The sequence below is a fragment of the Ammodytes marinus genome, assembly GCF_949987685.1.
Source record: "Ammodytes marinus genome assembly, chromosome: 23".
NCBI classification, from domain to species: Eukaryota; Metazoa; Chordata; class Actinopteri; order Uranoscopiformes; family Ammodytidae; genus Ammodytes; species Ammodytes marinus.
The window spans coordinates 16,997,735-17,017,629 of record NC_137227.1 but is presented as its reverse complement, the minus strand read 5'-3'; the positions used below and the strand labels follow the sequence as shown (position 1 = coordinate 17,017,629).

General features: G+C 37.1%; 2 protein-coding genes across 2 annotated transcripts; both read left to right on the top strand.

Annotated features, from left to right (window-relative positions):
• The first annotated feature begins 3,286 nt into the window (after positions 1 to 3,286).
• On the top strand, positions 3,287 to 18,410 carry LOC307268977 (E3 ubiquitin-protein ligase TRIM39-like). The gene is made up of 16 exons (XM_080051798.1): positions 3,287 to 3,389; positions 4,271 to 4,880; positions 5,098 to 5,193; positions 5,339 to 5,572; positions 5,858 to 6,005; positions 6,193 to 6,228; positions 6,801 to 6,865; positions 7,361 to 7,483; positions 7,620 to 8,008; positions 12,897 to 12,948; positions 15,663 to 15,896; positions 16,108 to 16,255; positions 16,360 to 16,386; positions 16,498 to 16,562; positions 16,714 to 16,830; positions 17,197 to 18,410. Exons 2-16 carry the CDS (start codon positions 4,275 to 4,277, stop codon positions 17,596 to 17,598), a joined length of 2,742 nt encoding a protein of 913 aa, XP_079907924.1. The 5' UTR covers positions 3,287 to 3,389; positions 4,271 to 4,274; the 3' UTR covers positions 17,599 to 18,410.
• LOC307268810 (E3 ubiquitin-protein ligase TRIM47-like) lies at positions 13,612 to 15,802 on the top strand. Its single transcript, XM_080051562.1, has 5 exons — positions 13,612 to 13,649; positions 14,383 to 14,623; positions 14,746 to 15,106; positions 15,370 to 15,465; positions 15,663 to 15,802. The coding sequence occupies exons 1-4, from the start codon at positions 13,634 to 13,636 to the stop codon at positions 15,388 to 15,390; spliced, it is 639 nt and encodes a 212-aa protein (XP_079907688.1). The 5' UTR covers positions 13,612 to 13,633; the 3' UTR covers positions 15,391 to 15,465; positions 15,663 to 15,802.
• Positions 18,411 to 19,895: the final 1,485 nt, after the last annotated feature.

Genomic DNA, 19,895 nt, shown 5'->3' with positions numbered 1-19,895 from the left:
AATGCAATGGGGCAGGGCAAAGGCTTTTTAGATTTTTAGAGCAGGGATGGTTGTTATACAGCTAGTTCAATAATGCCTGAAACCAGACCAACTGTGCTGAATTGGGGGGCTGATTTTCAGATTAGAGATCATGTGACAGGCGTGTGATTGGATCTTTTACAAGTCCATAAAGTACAAACAGAATGTGCTGTAACTGACTGGCAGCTGATGCAAATACAATTGTGTGAACATTTTCTCTTTCATTAACGACCAAATACCTTTTTTCTACATTTAAATTTTTCTACATATACTGTACATCCAAAGTAGAAATTGGTTACCAGAGGAACAGGAAACCTTATGTAAACATACTGCATAATGTTGAGTTTGTGAGGCTTTACATCTGCTTTGCATCTTTGAACACAGCCCTGGAAACATTTTCGAAACCATGATGTTATCCAAAACTGTAGTTTTCACAGTTGCCTTCACTTGTACCGCTGTATGACATTCAATATTGTCATAAACTGCGCTACAGTGACTCATTTAAATTTGCCCAGTTTGAAAAACCATGGGACATCTTTATAAAAGTACATTTTTCAGTTTATAAGAGATTCAAAAATGGCACTACAAACTAAACAAAAAAACAGCAATACGCACTTTGTAAAGTTTGCAAAAAATATAAATTCTGGACATAAAGATAATGTTATGATTATTTCAAACCACAGATTGTTTTATTTTATTTGACAGTTTGAAAGTATAGAAAAAAGGGTGAGGTGAAGACGTGCCAAAAGCTCTTTTCTATAACCACAAATGTATTGAAAAATTACCTCTTATTGAATAAAATAAGTTTGCATTTCCTGCAATGCCCTGACAGGTCCACTTGGCGGCAATAAAGTAAAAGGCAAGCAAACACTTTGTTTTGAGCATTGAAACCACACTTAATTACTACCTTTGTTCCCTTGTTTGTATTATTATTAATTCTTTTTTATTAACCTTTATTTTTCCAGGAATATACTCATTGAGATTCAAAATCTCTTTTTCAAGAGAGTCCTGGCCAAGAAGGAGAAGCATAAAAACATAAAAGATTCACATTAAAAAAACAAAATTTCACACTTAAAACAAGACACAAAACACAATAAAAAATAAAAATAAAATAAAAAGTCACAAAGCATCAATCTCATTGGCAGTAAGTCAGTGTTCAGTAACCGGGCATGTACAGTTTGCGGTTAAATAGTCCTTAATCCTGCTTTTGTAATTGTTCATGGTGATAAAGGATTCAAGTTTAAGGTGTTCCTGTAGCTTACACCATGATGAGGGGGCAAAAGATTTAAAGGCACTTTCACCAAACGCAGTGCGAGTCCGAGGAACGTTATACATAATCAAACTGCTAGACCGAGTGATACGAGCACTGTTTTTAGGAACCATTAGAGAACACAAATAAGGAGGCAGATCGTACAAAATTGCCTTATAAAGGTTTACAGTTTACTGTCATAATAGGATTAAAGAAATCAGAAAATATTCACATTTGAAGCTGAAATCAGAGAATTTTGAAAATGTTTCATTAGAAAATTACTCGAAATGATTAATCGATTATCAAAATAGTTGGCGATTATTTTAATAATCGATTTGTCAATTAATCGTTGCAGCTCTACATTATACATAGAAATACAGTCGCACCTACAAAATGTAAAGAGCATTAAGTATACTCATGCATGCAGACTATAATGTTATATATTTAAAGTAATAATGTAGACCAGGTGGGGACAAAATAATAATCATACAATCCAGCCATTTGAAAGAGCCTATCAAACACAAAAAAGCCCAAGGAAAAAGATTCATGTAATCATTTAATCACAGACAGCTTGGCCTCTTTCACACGACGATCACATAATACGTTATATAAATGAAGACTGACTGGATATTTCATTGACACTATTGTTCAACCATCAACCTCTCATCAGAATGGATTTAAATCTTTATAATTGTGATGTAGGCCGGATTAGTACTTCGAAGGGCCCCTGGGCACTGAGAGCTCAAATGCCTTCCACCCTAAGACAAACGTGTTTGCACATATAAAACCACGCCTACCCGATCCTACCAACATGGCTATTATTTTGAGCGTTCAGTCAGTCTGGCATGTCATATGTCATATTTAAGCCTGTTTATTCCAGTGAATAAAAGGCAAATACAGGCAGAGCCCCGGCCGTCTGTATCAATGTTGTGGTGTTACCTATTAACCTATCAAGCTGGCGTCCGGTGTCCTTGTTTTATAAAATGGAAACACTGTGATTTTCAATCAACATAACTGCTCCCGTCTCGTTTCAAGAAGTCAGATGTATCTGCAACTACGTTGGTTAAGCTTTTTAGGATCATTTAGTGATTTAAAAAAATTCACTCAAGCTGACGCCACAGAAATGGCAGATTTTCTACATGTTGTGAAAAACGTCAACATAATCCCTATGTGATATTATGACTGTTTTTACCATAAGACCCGATGCATTAGTCGAAAAACAAAGAGACATCCTCTGTGGTTTAAAATGCTACCGATAGCAACACGCATCTTAATCTCAAGCCCATCTTTATAGTGAAAGTGAAAAAATCACCCAGTCAACGATGGGTCTTCACAATCCCAAAACTCACGTTAAAAAAAATGTCTTTCTTTTTTTAAATTGAAAGAATGTTATGCGATGTACCCACGCTGCATTTGCGATCGACCGGTAGATCGCGATCGACCCTATCTATCCATCCATCCATCCATCAATCCATCATCCTTCTTCAAATAATTTCATGTTCATAAATCAGTTTCAGTTGCTCTGCTTTGGATCTTTAACATTCTAACATCATGTTTGAGTTGCAATTAATTCTAAATTTTGTTCACACTTTATGATGATAGCCTTTGACTTTTATGCAACATCATGGAGACATCGACTAACTTTAAGTTGTTATATTTAAATTATTTCTCTTCAGGGGCAGAAACTATATCAAATGTAAATAATACATTCATTGTCTGAATTATAATGTTTTATTGAAAGAAAGAATAAAAACATTCGTGCAACAGGAGATTTTACCTACATTTGCGTCCACAATGCATTGTTAAAATGTAGACTCATTGTACTAATGCCGTTGCTCCAGAGCATATCTTATAACTGTAATTCACCCATGACCTCCACACACAAAGTACATTTATAATTGCTTGATAATTGCTTATGTATTTATAGAGCAGCAGCTGCACTTGATGACGTTGGAAATATAATGTGAAAACGCCTAAGAAGGATAACCAGAGTGACCTGTTCAGACACTGTGGGAGGAACTTTAAACTCTGTGCCTTCGTGTATATTAGTCTTATTTTTTCACACATACAACACCTGTCAACACATTTGTTAAGGAGCATCTGTCCGTTGATGCACACACAGGTAAGACAATTTATTTTACTTAGCAAGTAGTCTAGGGAGTAAGAACTTAAATAATATGATATCAGTAGCCTCTGCTTCAAAATCAGCTGACTTTTACAGGAACGTAAACATTCTCAGCAATCAAGCAGCAGTCAAACTTGATGTAATGAAAATTGTATGTAGCTATGTAAAATGTAACAAATTAGCATAGCTTAACATTTTGTGAATTTTACATGTAGTATCAAATGTATGCGAATTCAAAAATGCAATTTCAACCAAATACTGTACATTCAGATTGGACATACATTAGTATGTTTTTAACTGATGTACTTTTTTAACAAAACTCTTACCAATTATTGATATACTGTATGTTTATACATGTACGCGACCCGATTTCGGATAAGCGGTTGAAGATGTATGTATGTATGTTTATGCTTTTGTTAGAGTTTGTGAACTAGCTATATAACAATGATATAAGAGGGCACGTGGGAAAACAACATACAACAGTGGAACATTCTGTCTTCAGATTACTACCTTCGATGTTATAATTACTTGGCATTGAACTGAGCCAACTGCACAGTTAGAACATTCTGCCACTCCTACTTTAATAAGTGTGCATTGTGCATGAATTCATCGAAAGAATGAACTTAGAAACTGAAACCGTTTACAAAGTTTTCAAATATAGACATATGTATTTAATTACAAATTGTATTGATTTAAAACATATTGGGTCTTGAGGGTTTGAATGGTATTTGATGCTTAACGGTGTATCTTGTTAGCCAGTAAAAAAGTTTGAAAGCTCTATGGCCATAAAAAAAGGGTTTCAGCAAATTCTTTACAAATGCATTTTTAGATTACAATAAGTTCAAGAAGTCAATTTTTAGTTTTTTTTCTTCCATCAGAAAAATGGCCTCTGCTTTGTCTGAGGAGCAGTTTAAATGCAGCATCTGTCTGGATATTTTCAAAAATCCTGTCTCCATCCCATGTGGGCACAATTTCTGCCGTGGATGCATCAAGCGCTCCTGGGATACGGGTCGTAAGTGCGTGTGTCCGCTGTGCAAAATGACCTTCAAAAACCGTCCAGAACTGAGGGTCAACGTGGGCTTTAAAGACATCACTGAGCAATTTAAAAGGTCTTTGATAGTGGAGGGGAAGCCACGAATCAAGCGTCATCCACCAAAGAGAGATAAACCCAGACAAGCCTGTCGGTCTGATGATGTTAGCTGTGACGTCTGCACGGGCACCAAGACAGCTGCTGTCAAGTCGTGCCTCTACTGCCGAGCGTCATACTGCGAAACTCACCTGCAACCTCACCTGAGGGATCCGGCAATGACACAGCACAGGCTCACGGATACAGGCACCTTCGTCAACAGCCACCTGTGCCGAAAGCACGGCACACTCCTGGAGATGTTCTGCAAGAAGGACCAGACACCTGTTTGTGTTACATGCACAGAGACGGACCACAAACACCATAGCTTTACCCCCATTGACCAGGCTAGCAGAAAGATCAAGGTAAGGAATAGTGATGTATTTAATCTATGTTTATCTTGCACCCTGGTGCTTTACTTCTCCTATTATACCTCTTACGAGGAATTGTATATGTTTATGAAACAGTCTTGTTTTTCCTCTGATGATCAGAACTGACGTATAACCGTGTTCTTCGGAGCTACTTGAAGCACATCAAAGCAATCTAAATTAAAGCTAGATTGTTCCCCTTCAACCTTTACAGACTCAAATAGAGAAAACTGATCAAGAATTTCAACAGATGATCCAGGCCAGACTGGAAAAGGTTGAGGAGATCAATCTATCAGTGGAGCAGAGCAAAGTAAGTTTTGCATTTTCCACCTACAAACGTGAACATTTATGTGAATGAAAACTGGATTTTGTAAGCCATCCAACCGAATTGCTTCACCGCAACTTTTTCACATTCTTAAATGTGCATTGTTTTTTCATTATAATTCATATTTCAGGTAAAGAAAGAAGGAGCAATACAGTCGAGCGTTCAGGCCGTCACCACGGTGATAAGCGCCATCGAGAAAAACCAGGCAATTCTAATTGAGGAGATCGAGCAAAAGCAGGAAGCATCGCAGAAAGTGTCAGATGAGCTCCTCAAACAGCTCGGGGAGGAAATCAATGAACTGCTGAGAAGACGCAGTGAACTGCAGTACCTGGAGTCCACCGAGGACCCTCTTCATCTGCTACAGGTTAGAAAGTCCTGAACCCTCGGTTTAGTCGACGTAGATTCTTCAATTATAGAACCACAACACTGAGGTTTTCATATGTTTTTGCCCAATATATTAATTCTAACCGGCTCTGTGTTGTAATGTTGTAGTAAAGCCAGGTAGTTTAATCTCTGTATTGAACAGGCAGATTAGATCCAATAGACAAACATTCTGAGTTGGGGGCAGTCTTTGTGTCTTCAATCACACTAAATTACAAATATACATTAAACTAAAACACAAATAATATGTGTCACTTTTTTTCGGTAGAGTTTGCCCTCTCTGAGTCCTCCAGTGTTAAAAAAGGACTGGTCCAAAGTCAAAGTCCAATCAGACCACTACATAGGGATAGTGACGACAGCTTTCTCCAAGCTGGTGGACGTGTGCCATGAACTGGAAAAGAAACTGTCTGCAGAAGGTCAGTATATTTGAGTAATTCTGACAGTGTTCAGCAAAATATCTATATCATATTTTACTTACCATCTCACAAAATTATCCCTCACACGAGAAAAAACACAATAACTCACCAGCACAGACAACCTTTTATATACAGTATCTTGAAGTTTGAAAATTATTTTTTTTAAACTGACATTTACTTTTTCTAGACTTTGTAGACGCAAGCAAGAGGAATCAATATGCAGGTATGTGAATGGAAACATAATGGCTGAAATAGGTTCACCTAACCATTAATATCACATAAACAATATGAGACATCTGGTATGAATATGGTCATCTTTATTGTGTTGCTGCAGCATGAAGTTGTTAAAAAGACATGGTACCTATATTGGTTTCTAAAATGCAGTACCAACCAAAAAAGACACTTTTTGTGTGGATTTTTCTAGGTGTATTTGGTCATGTCTGTTTTAAAAGTATTGAGTATGTATGACAGCTTATTCAGGCACTTGTATGTTTTTAAAAAAAATACAGTGGTAGTGGTGGAGAGAATACATTTAGAATTTGCGACATTAAAGACGTCAAGCTATGAAAAACTTATATGTTGAATTTTTTTAAATGAACAACCTTAATCTTGTAGTTTTTTTTCTTGTTATATATTGCCTAGGAACATACAAACCTCTCATGTGTGTTAAGTGATACTAAGGCAGGGAGACTGCAATATTGACTTTTCGCATGAAGTATTCTTTAAAATATTTGAACTCTGAATTATATAATGTAAATATTACATTTCTCATCCATTTATCCTGTATCTTTCCAGTGGATGTGACTCTGGATCCTGACACTGCTTCAGGCTGGCTGATTCTGTCCCCAGATGGCAAGCAGGTAAAGTGTTGACACCATGATAGCTGGATGAAATATGTAACAGATAAGGGTTGATTTCAAATAATTTTTATTTCAAACTGTTGTTGCTGATAGTTTGAAAGCAAGTCTCCACATAGTCAATAAATGTTTCCCTCAGGGATCAATGTTAAGCCCGTCTGCTATTAATGAATAATTTGTCTGCAAAAATGTAAGTTGGTCCTTTAATTTGAGTTGGTTCTCTTGTTGTTCCTCAAAGTGTCTTGGATAGTGTTTCATCACTTCCTGTTTTAATGTTCTTTTGATACATGCTTTTACTATTCACTCAGTTTATTGAGCTCTGTTGTTAGTGAGCTCTGTTGTAAGTGTTTTTCATTTCTGAAAGTACTTATCATTTGTTGCTCTATCTATGGATTCGGTGGGAGGGGTTCGGTATTGTTATTTGGCACTGCACTTTGTGTTGTCTTTGCTGTGTATGAAATGTGCTATACACATAAAGTTTGATTGATTAATCCACAGGTGAGCGTGGCCTACCAGAAGAGGAAGCCCTCGCTCCCCGATGACCCCCGCAGGTTTGACTCCTGCGTCTCTGTCCTGGGGCAGCAAAGCTTCACCTCTGGGAGACACTACTGGGTGGTTCAGGTACGAAACCAGACCAACAAATTATACTTTGCTGTACCCTTTGCTGTACCCTTTGCTGTACCCTTTAACACTTACTCTGGTTGCATCATTAATTTGCTTCCTTGTCTTATCTTCTCGTGTATACGTTGTGTTTCAGGTTGGTGATAAAACCGACTGGGATCTTGGCGTTGCTAGAGAGTCCATAAACAGAAAGGGTTCCATCACAATCGGTCCGGACAACGGTTACTGGGCGATCTTCCGACGTAAAGGTGGAAGTCTCAGCGCCTGTGGCAGCCCCTCCATCACCCTCAACCTCAGGGAAACCCCACAGAAAGTCGGTGTGTTCCTGGACTACGAGAACGGCTCACTGTCATTCTACGACGAGGAAGCAAACACTCTAATTTACACGTACAGCGGAATTACATTCACGGAGCCTCTGTATCCGTACCTAAACCCCTGTGTTCATGACAACGGGAAGAACACCGACCCTTTGATCATCTGTCCTGTTGAGGGAAGTATCACTGATGGAGATGAAGAAGATTTTCTGTTATGAATTCTGAAGAAAAAGATTAAAGTGGGATGTACAGTGTATTCCAGTAAATAATTCCTATACAGTCTTTTTATTCGGCCAGTAGCATATTATTGACTCACCCATTGAAGCTATGTCCACTTGTTACTCATGTTCCCTCTAATCATGCCATCTTGCCAAGACCGCATCCACATCTCTGAATATCTTTATCTCATATAAACTGAAGGATATGGTGTTCCTTTGGATGTGTAGAACATTTTTCTCAATTTCAAATAAGCTATTGAAGACCTATATAAGACTTTTACTATTGATACTTTTTGAATTATGGACTTTTATTTAATGTACTTTTAATGTGAGTCTCCCGCGTTAAGAACAAGAAATAAAAAACGCAGTTCACCTGTGAATACGCAAAGGCTTGCCCATGCCTGATAGCAGTGAAAACCAATGATACTGTTGCAGGTTGCGCAGATTGCAAAACAGAGTTTTCTGTTGCTCACGGTGGTTAATACCTGTTTATTTTTCTCTAATGAGACAGAGATCCCTTTATCCTAGAAACAATAATTGTGTCTGAACGTAGACTATTTGTTTCAGCTCTGTATCAAGTTCGCTATTGTATATTGAATTATTTTGTTTTCTGAAGCTGTGGGACTTATGTACATAGTTGTGAAATCGTACCAGTAGAATCACATAATGTTGATGACTTTTCTGGATGTTAGTGAATCGGGTAATCTCCTTCAAACCAGTTTTTTTTTAGGTTGGGATGCTTTTCTGAATGAAGGGTCCACTAGCCGTTGAATTATATTAAATACTTCCAAATGTGATACCTTCTAGTTTCTGAAATGATGTTTTTTTTTAATGCTACGTATGTGTTGTGAAATTGGTTAAGATCTCTTGTTCATTTGCTTGTTCCTTGTTTATTTGCATGCGTTTTCTTTAGTTACTGTGAAGCAATTTTGGGAACACAAAGCAGGCACTGTAACAAAAACGGGGATTTTTAATACCGTTTATATATTCTAATGTTATTGTTCTCAAAAGAAGCTATAACTTTAAGCCAATTTTATAACTGTGGAACTGTGCATAGTGTAATGTTTTTTACTCATTTTTGAATAACCCTGCTAATGAGAATTCATCTTAATGGTATACAGTGTGAGGGATTGTTTGTCACTGTCAACATCCATGAGATGCTTTTTAACCAACTTTTCTGGAACATCTGGATTTTTTTTTAAACTTTTTATATTGATTATTGTACTTGATTTATTTTGGTCACATTTGTGAAGAAAATTTACAAAATACCACAAGGTCATGTTTATTTTCTGAAGGTGTGAGCCTACAATGTACAAAATAATGTATAAACCTTTGCAATAAATACATGAACTTTAAAAATGTTTAAAAAAAATTAAACTTTTTCTCATATTCGACTGAAATACTCTAATGGCATAGTCTTTATTTGTAAATGTGTCTTTTTCTAAATGACCACTAGGAGTCACTTAAGTGAGACATTCAAAAACACTTTGAAGGAAAGGTTTAAATTTTTTTTCTTTTTTTTTTAGCTTGTTAACTAGGAAACAGAAGCCTTTCCTTTAAACGTGTGTGCATTTTATGTTATGCTCTATATTTTTGGGAATAAAACACATACTGGAAGGAGACAGCGCAGTGTGTTCTGTTAAAATAAAATAAAAAATAAAATGTTGAACTATTCCTTTTAAAGGTGCAGTGTGTAATATGACATCATCAAGAAAGTTCTAGAATGCAACACTCCCTGGGTAACCCCAACTCTTTCGAATAATAACAGAAGCTACAGTGGCCTTCAAGGACAAGAACAATTCTAAATTTTATTCTAAATATGCAGAAATATGGACATATCTGAGACCCTTTCTAAGGGGAAAAAAATTATTCAAAACATTTTTTTCAGCTATTATGCACTAAATTAAATGTACTTATGGATATTATAATTACTTTCTACAAAATCTGCTAGGAAATAAAACCCCAAATGCTACACACTGCAGGTTTAAGATTAAAATCAAGCTGAGACAAGTGTGTGACATCAGTGGCAAAAACTCTGTCACCAGTGCAACTGACAGTGCAGTTTTGTTTGACTCATAACACTCACCAGGTGGCGTACTTTCTTATTGAATACACAAACCATTTAAAGCCCTGCTGTGACTGCTGAGGCTTTACATCATGCCTAATGCTCTAAAAATGTGCCTTAGGATGAGAACAGGTTGTGCACGCTCCACATTGAATCACACACAACAACACACTCCAATGAATACTTAGCATTGTGAAGTCAGAATGTAATGACTCATTCTTCCTTTGGACAAAGCTTTCTTTGGACAAAGCAGCACATGTCAAAACATCGATCCAAAGTCATGTACAATGAAAAGCATTTAAGGTCTCAGTCTGTGACAGGTTAAGAAGGAAAAAAGCTGGTTATTACAGTTAATTATATTCATAATGCAACGGCTCATTAAATGTTCCAGTGATTTGTGAAGTTAGAGCAGGAGGAAAATACCTGGTACAATACATATTGCACAGTACAGTAATGTGCAATATTACTTGTCATGGTCACAGGCTATCTATTATTTCTATGAGGCACAGTTTCTTCGCATTTACTTTTTTAATTAAATTTTACTACAATGTATATTTTATGTTTCATTTTGTTGCTGTAATTTTGGAGCAACCTGGTAAAAGATTAATTCTTCTTCAGGATCAAGAAAGTTCTATTTTAACTTTATCTTAAATCTTCAAAGTATAATTTATAGAATACAACAAAAAATTTCATTTTATTAACACATACCTATAAATAGTAAAAACCTGAGACACTGATCATTCTGAGCGGTTTCTTTTTTTCATAGCTAGCTGTATGTACACTACAGTATGTATTTTACAATGCCTGATGAATATTTATGACTGCTTTGTTTAAAATGGTCTTGGGCTGCAAACTGACACACCGGTTGAGATACATTTGGACAACAGTACAGAAGTGTCTGTTCTGAGAAGCCTTTGAAATAGGGCAGGCCTCAAGAGGCACCAGTTGTTTGGTGGTTGCCCAGGATATCAGTCCAGGCTGGCATCGATTCTGAATTTTTTTTTTGTATAAGAGCTGTTGAGGGGCAAAGCACAAACATATAGCTTTATATACAGTATATATAATTGGTTCCATTGTTTGCCATGCTAGTCTCTAGGGATGACAATGTAGCCTTTGGTCCAGACTGAAATATCTCAACATTTATTCGATTGCTTGGCACAAAATGTTGGTTCAGACCTCCATGTTCCCTAGACAAAAGTAGGTAGCGACCTACTGTAGCTGTGCCAAAGTACACCTTCACTGAGCCGAATTTGGCACACAAAATTGCAATGAAAAATAAAAAAAATAGACAATTTTTAATAAAATGTGTTTTTCAACTAACTACTCTTTGTTCAACATGCTTATTTCCTAAGAGCTGTTAAAGGTTAGACAACAAATTAATACATTTGCTGCACATCTTTATCCCAAATATCTCTAACCAGTCAAGCTATGGTCTTATTACCACAAATATTATGTTAAGTGTAGCTTAGTCACATTTAGTTACAATTTCAAAGTACACTTTATGGGAATATAGAAAGTGTGAAAAGGGAACCCACGATAATATACCCAATGGCTTTTCAGAGGGGGCCCGATAAGAGAAAAATTAGTAGACACTAAAACAAAGTTTGCTGTGCTGTGAAGCACTTGGAATTGCATGAGTGTATGTATGGTGCTATATATTTCATTTCATTTAACTTTTATTTATCCTCGAGAGACCAATTGAGGGGTGACCCTCATTTACAATGATGTCGAGTTCAAAGCAAATTCAAAGGAAAAACAACAATACATAAACAATATTCAATGCAAAAACATCAAATACACAACAACAGGTGAAGAGAAAAAAAACAATTGAAACATTTACACAGTGGTGAAGAGTGGCAGCAATTAAAATTAAATGGGTGAAAGTACAATATAGTCTAATTAAAACAGTTACAGGTAGAGTTTAGCAGATTTAAGATAGTTTGTTTAAATTGGTTAAAAGATATGAAGGTATTTAGTTTAATTTGTTGCTGTAAGTTATTCCAGGAGTCGGGGGCACTGAAGCTAAAAGCTGTCTTTCCCAGCTCAGACCAGGCTTGTGGGACATAAAGCATAAGCATGTCAGTGGAGCGGGTCTGATAAAGCCCATCTGAAATTTGCAGCATTTCTGTTAAATAACGAGGAAGCTTCCCGGTCAAGGCTTTGTAAATAAAAATGTGCCAATGTGTGTCAAGTCTCTCTTCATGGGAGGACCACCCAACCTTTTCATATAAAAGACAATGGTGTGTATCATAAGCATCTCCTGTGATGAACCTTAAAGCAGAGTGAAAAACATATACAGATAAATATATACAGATAAATTCCCTTGGCTTATTATAACTCGGGACTTTTTGTCTTTACATGACGTAATTGTGAATGTGGATCAGTAAATTACACTTATTTTAGTCATTAACTCATTGAGCACAGGTGCAACTACCAATCAGACGGATAATTACAGGTGATTAAGTAAGATGTGTGTCTGTCTAACTTTCCATTGCTTCTTTCAGTTGTGTGTGTGTGTGTACGTGCGTGTACTGTGCGTATGTATTGGTGTGCACTTTTATTTTTTCATTAAAGAAAAAACATCTTTAAACACAATGAAATATGAGTCTGTCAATTGTGGAATGTAAATTACTAAAATACTGTACTAAAAGCAGCTTATTATAATGATAACAACAACCTGAAACTTATAGCGAGTCTCAACGTCTTTCTGTCGCCTATTATTCTTGGCAATGTTCTATTTATATATTCATTTTCTGTCATAGAGTCGCCTAATATTCTTGGCAATGTTCTATTTATATATTCCTTTTGTGTCATAGACTGTTCACGTGCTTAGAGACAAACTCCAAAACGTGGAACGTTGCGAAACAGGTTATTCTTCCTGGAGCGGTTGCAGGAAAGCAGATCTATTGTGCTTATTATTTTTTAAATATTCTTTTGGTGTTTTAACCTTTATTTGACAGTTTGAAGTAGATAGTGACAGAGTTGAAATGGGGAGGGAAAGGGAGAAGACATGCAGTAAAGGTTCACAGGTCGGATTCGAACCCGCAACCACTGCGACAAGGACTGCGCCTCTATGGTACACTCTACCCACGTGTTTGTGTGTCACAGTAGTAAAAACTTAATTCATTCTTATACCTCCATCCGACGACACGGCGGTTCAAAGAAAGTGCACATGGCAAATTGCGATATGCATTATAATTATTATCTTAATCACACATATTTATTAAGCAACATGACATTTTGGACTTTTGCTTAATCATACTAATGACCGGAAACAGTGGCAGTGTGGAAACTGTTTTACACTGGTTCATTGTTTAAGGATGAAAATTTCCCAGACCCATCCCTGAAATACTTGCTTGTTGTTTGCATAACCACACGTTCTTACAAGCTACAACAAAGGCCATAGTTGAAAACTAGAAGACCAGAAAATCCAGATTGAGTGTTACGATAACCTTGATGGGAGGAGCTGATTGGAAATCAGACGGTGTTGTCTGCGAGGAGAATATAAAGTTGTCAACGTCTGAAGCATCACAGAACGATCACAGCACTCGACATGACGTCCCAAACAGGTGAGAGGGCAGCTATGTTACTACTCTTATAATAAAATATAAAACAATAGCTGCTTCATTTGCTTTATTTAACATAATTTTGTGAATTTGAAAAGTGAAAGCAGACAATAACTTTTATCTAGCAAAATCTAAAATGTATTAATAGATCACATAATTTTCAGTGTTAGGGTTTTATTATTTTATTTAGTAAATTTATTGAACATGTTAAAATAGTATTTTCCTAGAGTGAATAGTTAGTGAGTCTGGTCTGTGTTTCTGTGCATTCCATGTTGTTGACTGACACGCTGAAAGATTGTAACTTAATGCGTAACAATCTGTTTGCCAAAATCAGATACAGAATAATGAAGCCTAGAGCAGCCATGTCCATATATATATTTTTTTTTTACTTGTTTCCATTCATTACTTATTATAGGCCGTTACCTCAATATCACAAGTTATTTGACTAGTTATCCCAAGATGACAAGATTTGTTTTCATAAAGTCACAAGATAACAAACATAAATGTAAACAACCTTTTGTTGTGATAAGATGATTACATCATGATCTGGAGATAATAGCCTATACTATTAAAAGTAATGAGTGAAAACAAGCTTTGTTATTTCGTGATCACAAGAAAAATATCTCTTAATCAGAAAATAACAGAATAAAAAATATGAACAGATATGGCCGCTCTGGGCTTCCATACAGATATGTGCATTTAAGTAATAAAACGTTTATTTCTTTTTCATTTTCAGCTAAAAACCAAAACATGGCCGCCGAGTCATTTGAGATACAGTTCAGGTGCTGCATCTGCCTGGACACGTACAGCGACCCCGTCTCCATCCCGTGCGGACACAACTTCTGCCTGGACTGCATCGAGGGCTTCTGGGACACCAAGGACAAGGCGGAGTGCCCCCTGTGCAAAGAGCGATTCAAAAAACGTCCCGAACTCAGGATCAATCGAGGATTTGCTGACATCATTGAAGTGTTTAAAAGGTTTGTTTTGTCTCTTTATTTTTTTTGTTTCTAATCCCTTACCTCTATTTCATATTTAAAACAATAGAGAATATTTGATTTGATTCAATTGTTATTGAACAGAATTTAATTCCATCAAAAAGGTCTCAGTCGCCTGCACACAAACAAGAGGACTACGTCAACGTTGTGGCGCTACCAGCTGATGAAGTTCCCTGTGATATTTGCCATGGAAACAACAAGTCAACATCGGTCAAAGCTTGTCTGGTGTGCCAGGCGTCTTACTGTGAACTGCACCTAACGCCACATCTGAGGGATCCAGTGCTACACAGACACAGGCTCACAGATCCGGCCATTTTCCCCGATAGCCACCTATGCAGGAAACACAACAAACCTCTGACCATGTTCTGTAAGGCCGACCAGACGCCCGTGTGTGAGAGATGCACCGAGAGGGGCCACAAGCACCATCAGGTCGTTGTAATGCAGAAGGCCTGCAAGAGAATCAAGGTGAGGAATCTACTTCCTCTAAAGTAACTGAAACTTTTTTTTTTTTTAATTGTACAAGAAAGTCAGTCCTTCCTACCTGCTATTTTTAATTCAGTCAAACATTGTTTTTTTCCTTTAAGTCCCTGAAGTTTGAGTCAGTGATTCTGCAAAAGTGACTTTGACAACAAGCTTTCTCCAGAATTGCTGAGCCCCACTTAAATATTTTCTCGCTGATTTTTGAGCACATTATATTGAAAATTTCTTATTTTTCTGCCCTTTCACAGACTGATTTGAGGACGACTTAGATCAACATTCAACAGATGATCCAGGCCAGACTGACAAAAATGGGGCAGATAAAACATTCTGTGGATATGAGCAAAGTAAGTTTGAATACTATTTTTATACAGTTTTTCTTAATGCCTTTGTCATGGGTACACTCACCCAGGAACTACAGCTGACCTAGTAAAAACACTACCGTTTTTTGTCCAAAGGGTGTGCTAGAATTAATTTATTATCTTCAGTCTATTTTGTCTGTTTTTTTCTGTACATTTACATATTTTACGGTTTAAATCAACAGAAAATCACAGAGAGAGAGATAAAGAGCGGCGCTGAGGTCTGCAACATGTTGATAGCGGCCGTCCAGAGGCACCAGGTCGGGCTGGTGGAGCAGCTCAAGGAAAGGCAGGAGGAAGCCGAGAGGAAAGCAGAGAAGATGATCGACGAACTGGAAAAGGAAATCCATGAACTACAAGCGCAGGACAGCGAACTGCAGCACCTGGATCTAGCACAGAACCCTCTCCACCTCCTACAGGTAAACAGACACCGGACAGAGCTGCATTTAAGCTTTTCTGCGCTCGTTCGAGGACTGTACTCAAAGGTGTAGTGTGTAAAGTGAATTGACAATTTTCAGAACAGACTTGGTAGAAAGGGAATATAGTAATCATTAGTATGTTTTAATTAGTGTATAATCGCTTCAAAATATATAAAAGTATAACAAAACCAACATGTCTTCCCTATTTTAGAGCTTTTCTTCTCTGAGTAAGCTCCCGCCAGGTAGAGAGTGGTCGGAGGTGGCGGTCCACTCGGATAACTGCATGGGCACAGTGAGCAGAGCCTTCTCTAAGCTTGTGGACATCTGCCAGGGACTTGCGAACAAATTGTCTGCAGAAGGTCAGTAAAAACCTTAGAAAACTTCACAAATTGAACAAAGATTCAAGAAATTATTGTAAAAAAAATCTGTGTGAAAATAAAAAAATTCTATTTGCTATTTGCAGAGGCAGACAAGATGGATCACTATGCAGGTAGGTTCACAATAACACTTCCATTTTGTTTCTTTCAGTAACTTAGTTTAACTTTTATTAGAAACCTTTGTTTATTACCAAACTCATTGTGTTCTTGCTTTGTTCTTGCAGTCGACGTAACTCTGGACCCTGACACCGCTTCAGGCTGGCTGCTCCTGTCTCCGGACAGAAAGAAGGTATTTTTGTGATTATACTCAGAATCAGAAGTTCAGCTAATTTGAGGTAGAAGCAGCTCTCAAATTCCAATAAACCTATACAAATGAATTGGTTATCAGGCTCATGTATGATGAAGATGATGACACTGACAATAATATAATTCCTCCACAGGTCAGCGTCCAGGCGAATAAGGCCCCGATCACGGACAACCCTCAAAGATTTGACTCCTGCCTCTGCATTTTGGGGAAACAAAAGTTTGCTACCGGGAGATGCTACTGGGTGGTTCAGGTAGGAGCTCTACTCAGAAACAAGAAAAACAAGTTGTCAGATAACAGTATACTTCAAGAATCAAACTTAACTTGTCACTCACTCAACTTTTGAATATTTCTGAAACAGTCTAATTTTTGCTTTGATGATCATAAATGACATGTAACAGCAAACAAGACCATCAATAAAAAGAATGCTATTTTTATATAGTTTTTCTTAATGCCTTTGTCATGGGTATACGCTCACCCAGGAACAACAGCTGGTGTTGTAGAAACACTTAAAGTTACTCGTAGCTACTTTGAAGGAAGCTTGCATGTCTGATTTGTAATTTTTGTATTTATTTCGCTCTGTTGTTGCCTTACTGACTTGCTGCATGTTGTTTTTCAGGTTGGAGACAAAACTGACTGGGATCTTGGCATTGCTCGGGAGTCCATAAAAAGGAAGGGGGCCATCATTGTTCGCCCTGACAACGGTTACTGGGCGATCTGCCGACGTAAAGGCGGAAGTCTCAGCGCCTGTGCCGGCCCCTCCGTCACCCTCAACCTCAGGGAAACCCCACAGAAGGTCGGTGTGTTCCTGGACTACGAAGAAGGCTCAGTGTCTTTTTATGACGCAGAAGCAAACACACACATTTACACGTACAGCGGAATCACGTTCACGGAGCCTCTGTATCCGTATTTTAACCCGTGTGTTCAAGAAAACGGGAAGAACACCGGCCCGTTGGTCATCTGTCCGGTTGAGCCAAGGGTCAGGGAGGTACGGGACATAACCACTCAGTCAGAAGTGTGATATGTCAGGAAAATGGGTGAAATTTGTTTTTTGTTTTTGTCATCCACATTTTTGAACTAGTTTGGTTCAAATATTTAATGTACTGTAACAGTATTTGATCATCATTGGTCTGTAACAGGCCTAAATTCAAGAGTTAAAGCTGGGGTATGTGATTTCTGATTGGTCAAAGTTAACTTGAGCTGTACACTTTGACCAATAAGAGCGAGGCTCCGATTCTCTGTTCTTATTGGCTGTTGGGACTGTCCATTCACTTTGGCACGACGTTGTTGGTGTAGAGCGTGTCAGGGAGGGACCAAAGAGAACAAGTGGAGAGGTTGAGGTATTTGGATTTGAATCTCTATCCCAACTGCAATTTTCTCCCCAAATCCTCCACCCCAGCTTTAATGTTGTTTTTAAAATAACAAGACATTGATTTTGAACTTTTAAAAAAATGGCATTAAGGTTTTTGCTATTTCTGACAACGTGAATTGTTTTCTCGACAGTTTTTACATTGTTTTAATGTTCAAATTAATCTTTACAAACTGATTCCAGACTCATGTGTGTGTATGAAGGATTGTATAAAATGATTTAAAACGTTCTTCCAATTTTAATCAATCACCTGAATGGGCTAATATAAATGTATAATTAACACAAATTGTGAAGCTGAAACTTAAAGACGTGTTTTTAGAGTTAAAAATTGAATGTATGTAATTGTTTCACCTCTCATATGTTACGTTCGACAAAATTTGTCAATTATGTATATTAAACATATTATTATATTATGTATATTATGTTGAAATGGTGTATGTTGCTCCACTACATTAATAAAAGTTTTACCTGCAAAGTCTGCAATCCATTTTTTCAAGTTAAAAAATGCTTCTTTTTCTTATCAAACATATATTCATAGCTATTAGGATTCTCACAGAATGAATGACACATGTGTGTTGTTGGTGAGCAATTGGGGTTGCAACAAAATGTATTCTTTGTATAGTCAAGAAGACTGTCATGCAGTTTGTATGGGATATTGAAGGTGCTACAAGTAACTTTTAAATATTTCTGAGAGTCAAATTTTTTCCTCTGATGATCATAAATGACAGGTAACAGCAAATGAGACCTTCAATGCAAAGAATGCTATTTATATAGTTTTTCTTAATGCCTTTTTCATGTGTATACGCTACCGTAACACTACCGCAGGATGTACCGTAGACAAAATGGAGTTATTGGTTTTGGGAATCCATTGTATCCTCATTCCTGTTCATGTAAAAATAGTATGACTGTTTGAAGGGTTTTTTCAATACCTTGTCATCATGGTACCACACCTTTGTTGTTCCAATAAGTCAGTTACTTCCTTGATGACTTTACAGTAAGAGCATCATAACAAGGCTTTGTCAGAGAGCATTGTTTGGCCCTGCGGTTTCTTTTCACCTGTCATCTGTAAATGATGAGCAGCTTTAAAAATATATATATATATTTGGATAGTTCATTCATTCAGTTCAATCATGTCCATCCAGTGTCTTGTTTTGGTATTCAGAACAATGTGGGTGTAATTATGCATCCAGACCCATATTACAAATAATCATTCAACCAAGATTAACCAATAGTTTGCATATGAAGAGTTTTTTTTTTCTCTCTTCCAAACCTGTTGACACCTGCTTAAAAGTCAACAAGTAAAATCTTCACAAAAAAAAAATATAAATAGTATATCAGATAAAGGTAATTCATCTAATATTTGGAGCTGAATTCTTCATATTGGATTTTAGTAAAACTACAGGAGATTCCTTTAAGGGTCTCAAACTCATAAAGCAGAAAGGACTTTGAGATAGATATTTCATATAATGAGTGGTCAGGTATTATTTCTAATGTGGGTAAAAACATCAGAGAAGCTAGAGAGAAATCAAAGCACTACAAAATAATGCATCAATATAGTAATGGACACTGTCACCAACTACACAAAATGGGAATCACAGGGAACAATCAATGCTGGAAGTATGATACTGAGTTGGGTAAAATGACACCAAATATACTTGCGATGTGCTGCGAAAACAAACAAAAAAAACTTGAATTAAATAAAAAACATTGTAGAAAATCAACAACAACTCAAAGTGTTTGCCATATTGAGCTTAAATCTTTGCAGGAAAGGACAGATAGTTTGAGATGGGTTTTCAGTTCTGCGTTTGTGTGATTTCTGAGGTGAAAGAGATGAGTAGGAGGGAGCGGTGGAAGCGGAGAACAGTAGGAGGTTTCGAGGATCCGTGAGAACAGACGGACGGCGATGCTCGTGATGTGATTAAACGTCTGCTCGAACACTGGGGTTCCCT